At 40.5% G+C, this 2,966-nt stretch overlaps 1 protein-coding gene across 7 annotated transcripts in view; it reads left to right on the forward strand.

Annotated features, from left to right (window-relative positions):
• Positions 1-601: 601 nt before the first annotated feature.
• The window catches only part of LOC306984963 (uncharacterized protein), a 12,850-nt gene continuing 10,485 nt past the window's right edge, over positions 602-2,966 (forward strand). For 2 of the 7 annotated variants that reach the window (XM_079586779.1, XM_079586781.1), the window contains exons 1-3: positions 829-1,136; positions 1,915-1,978; positions 2,553-2,669. In XM_079586779.1, the coding sequence (XP_079442905.1) occupies positions 1,122-1,136; positions 1,915-1,978; positions 2,553-2,669 (196 nt within the window). In that variant the 5' untranslated portion in view covers positions 829-1,121. Of the gene's footprint in view, positions 1,137-1,914; positions 1,979-2,421; positions 2,471-2,552; positions 2,670-2,966 lie in introns of all 7 variants that reach the window. The other 5 variants (XM_079586778.1, XM_079586776.1, XM_079586777.1 and 2 more) reach the window with 5 other exon arrangements.

A 2,966-nucleotide genomic window follows, 5' to 3' on the forward strand; every position in this document is an offset into this window, starting at 1 on the left:
AGTATAGGCTTATGTTGAACTTATTATAACAGATGCTGTATTATTAACCAAGATATTAAATGGACACGTCTCTGTGTGTATTTGACAAATATTGCATGTATTTCACTTCAGCTGTGGTAAAGTATGACAGCGGTCACTACGGGAAGCAGAAGGGAAAAGACACGGGTTTGTTACAGGATTTTAATTTTAAAACTATGAAACTCTGAGATTAGAGCTTCCCTCAAAACGTACTTTTTTAGGGTAGCTTTTATTTGATTACTTTAACTAGTTTTGTCTATATCATTTACTTATGGAAATCTTTTGATAACATTTTATATTTTTATTGTATATTTGAATGTTCTCTTTTATGAATGCTTTTCTTTTATATTGTTGTATTTCTCTTTAGTTTTTTCTTATTTTTGTGAAGCACTGTGAGATGTAACTTTTAAAGGTGCTATAAAAAATAAAGTTTATTATTATTAGGCTATTAATAATGTTGAAAATTAGCATGTGTGCTAAAACACTTAAACAAATGCATATGGTTCGTCCAATGTAATTGTATGTCCATGTAAAAAACAAAACAAAAAAAACAACAACATTATTTAAGATTTGATACTTACGATTTATCCAGCAAATTGAGGGTTTTGAAAACAATTTTTTTGGCTAAACGGGGAGCATGATTGTGTCTGTTTTAATGTGCGGGATGTTTTTAAACAGTGTAGAATCGGTTTGTTTATTATTTTGGAGTAGGAGTTATACTCGCGTTGCTAGGTTACGTTCCTCGAGCGCGCGTGGACACGCCCACTGTAGCGACAGCGTTCCAGTAGTAATGATAGTGTCGGGGATTGTTGTGTAAAACGAGGATCGGTGAAGAAGAACCGCACCGTTTCGCGTTTAGTGTGTTGTTTAAATATGATTGTTAAGAAATCGTCAAGAGTAAAAAGCAGCGGGCGCAACGTGACGCCGCTGAGAGCCGCTCCGTCCTGCTCCAGTATGAGGACTTTACGGTTTTAACTTACTCTGCGTTACTAATCGACTCGTTTTAAATGTCATTTTTAACTCCTAGATTTCCAAACACATGGGTCTAGACGCAGTCGAAGTGCTCGTCGAGGTCGCCAGCTTTCTGGGTTACAGGGATATGGATGCAACAAAGACAGGTGGGATTTATTATTAATAACGTTTCTCATAAGTTACACCTGCCGCCCGCCGAGTCACGTGTCAACATTCATGAGTTTGTTGTTGTTATTATTATTAGCCTAAATATTATGTGACGATCGCTCAGCACAGCAGGGCTGTTTACTTTCACCTCGGAGTTTTAGGACTCACGACTTTTTGTTTTTCAAATGATCAGATTGAACCAGTTTATTGGCTCGATTATTGATCATAAACCTCATGTCGGAATGATCGTATTTACGAGTTGAAGTAGGGTTCAACGGGTCTATTATTACATTGGGTGAATATAAGTGGTTTATTTAGTTTAAAAATCTTATAAAAGTATGAAGTGGCGAGGTCTTTTACCCCACAGACACAAAATCAAAGATAAAACAATCAAAATACAAATATTTTAGATAAAATAATACATTTTAAATACTGTCTAAGTTTATACCTGTTCAAAACAATCACTTCAGCAAAGTTTGTAAAGTTCTGTTTATTTTGTTAATTAAAATATAAAAATTTTGTTCAATAAATATCTATTGTCATTCAAATAGGCCTATGTACAATATAACAATATAATCAAAGGCGCTTTTACCCCGGTGTTCCTTACCATTTACCACTGGACAAACCTAAATATAAATAAAAAAATTAAAAATAAAAAAAATATTTATACAAATATTTATCTCATAAACCCTGCTATGAGTGAACACGGCAGTTCCCAGCACCAGCAGCAGGACTACGGGAGTGGAATAATAATGAGATAATAATGTTTCTGTGTAGTTGCAGAGCAGTGCCTGCGGGAGTGAGATGTGTGACTGGAGGATGCAGGACCGATCACGGCGAGGTACGAGCTCTGCTGTCACTGAACTCTAGTGCGAGTCTGACTGGCTCAGATTACACCATTCTCTTGTTTATCACGATAGTCACTGTGTCAGATTACACTATTATGACTCATAAAATCATGACGTGTCCTGGACAAGAAACATGTCAGACTACACACTGCTTTCCGACCAGTCATCGCGTGCTGTCACACACACACACACACTCACTCACTCACTCACTCACTCACTCACTCACTCACTCACTCACTCACTCACTCACTCACTCACACACGCACACACGCACACACACACACACACACACACACACACACACACACACACACACACACACACACACACACACACAATCTGAACCAGGCATAACGCTGCTCTGGTTCGATGAAGAGTCACTCTCTCGCTCTCTCTGGTGTGGTGAAGAGTCACTCTCCTCTGCTGTTCTCCGCAGGGCACGTCGAGCGCCCGCGTCTCCGAGGACCTCAGCCACGACTCCAGCAGTGGGTTCTGCAGCTCCAGCTCAGTGTGTAGCGTGGCTGTGTGTCCTCAGGCCTGTGTGACCCGTTCTCTGTCTCTGAGCAGGCCTATCGCTGCCCTCGGGGGTTTCCAGCTTTCTGTTGGAGTGCCTGGACGTCGATTCTCCAACGTCAGACGGCACGCTTTCATCCATCGAGGAGTTTCGCAAAGCTGACAATTATGGTATTATTATGTGTTTGAGAACTCTGATTAGATTAGGAGTACTTCAGAATTGTTGCAAGCAGTGCTGGTCCTGAACTTAATGTCAGTGTCTGAAACAATGCAAATTAACCCTCATCCTTCCCTCACAAGGATGAGGGTTAGGGGTCAAGAGACTTCATGAAAATAAATGTTTTAAGGTGCATTTTGAACATGGGCAGGGATCGGGCAGAGCGAACGTGGAGTGGTAGACTGTTCCAGAGTGTTGGAGCATTTGCAGAGAAAGCCCGGTCCCCAAAAGTCTGCAACCTGGTGCGGCGG

The sequence above is a fragment of the Phoxinus phoxinus genome (assembly GCF_949152265.1).
Source record: "Phoxinus phoxinus genome assembly, chromosome: 17".
Lineage (NCBI taxonomy): Eukaryota > Metazoa > Chordata > Actinopteri > Cypriniformes > Leuciscidae > Phoxinus > Phoxinus phoxinus.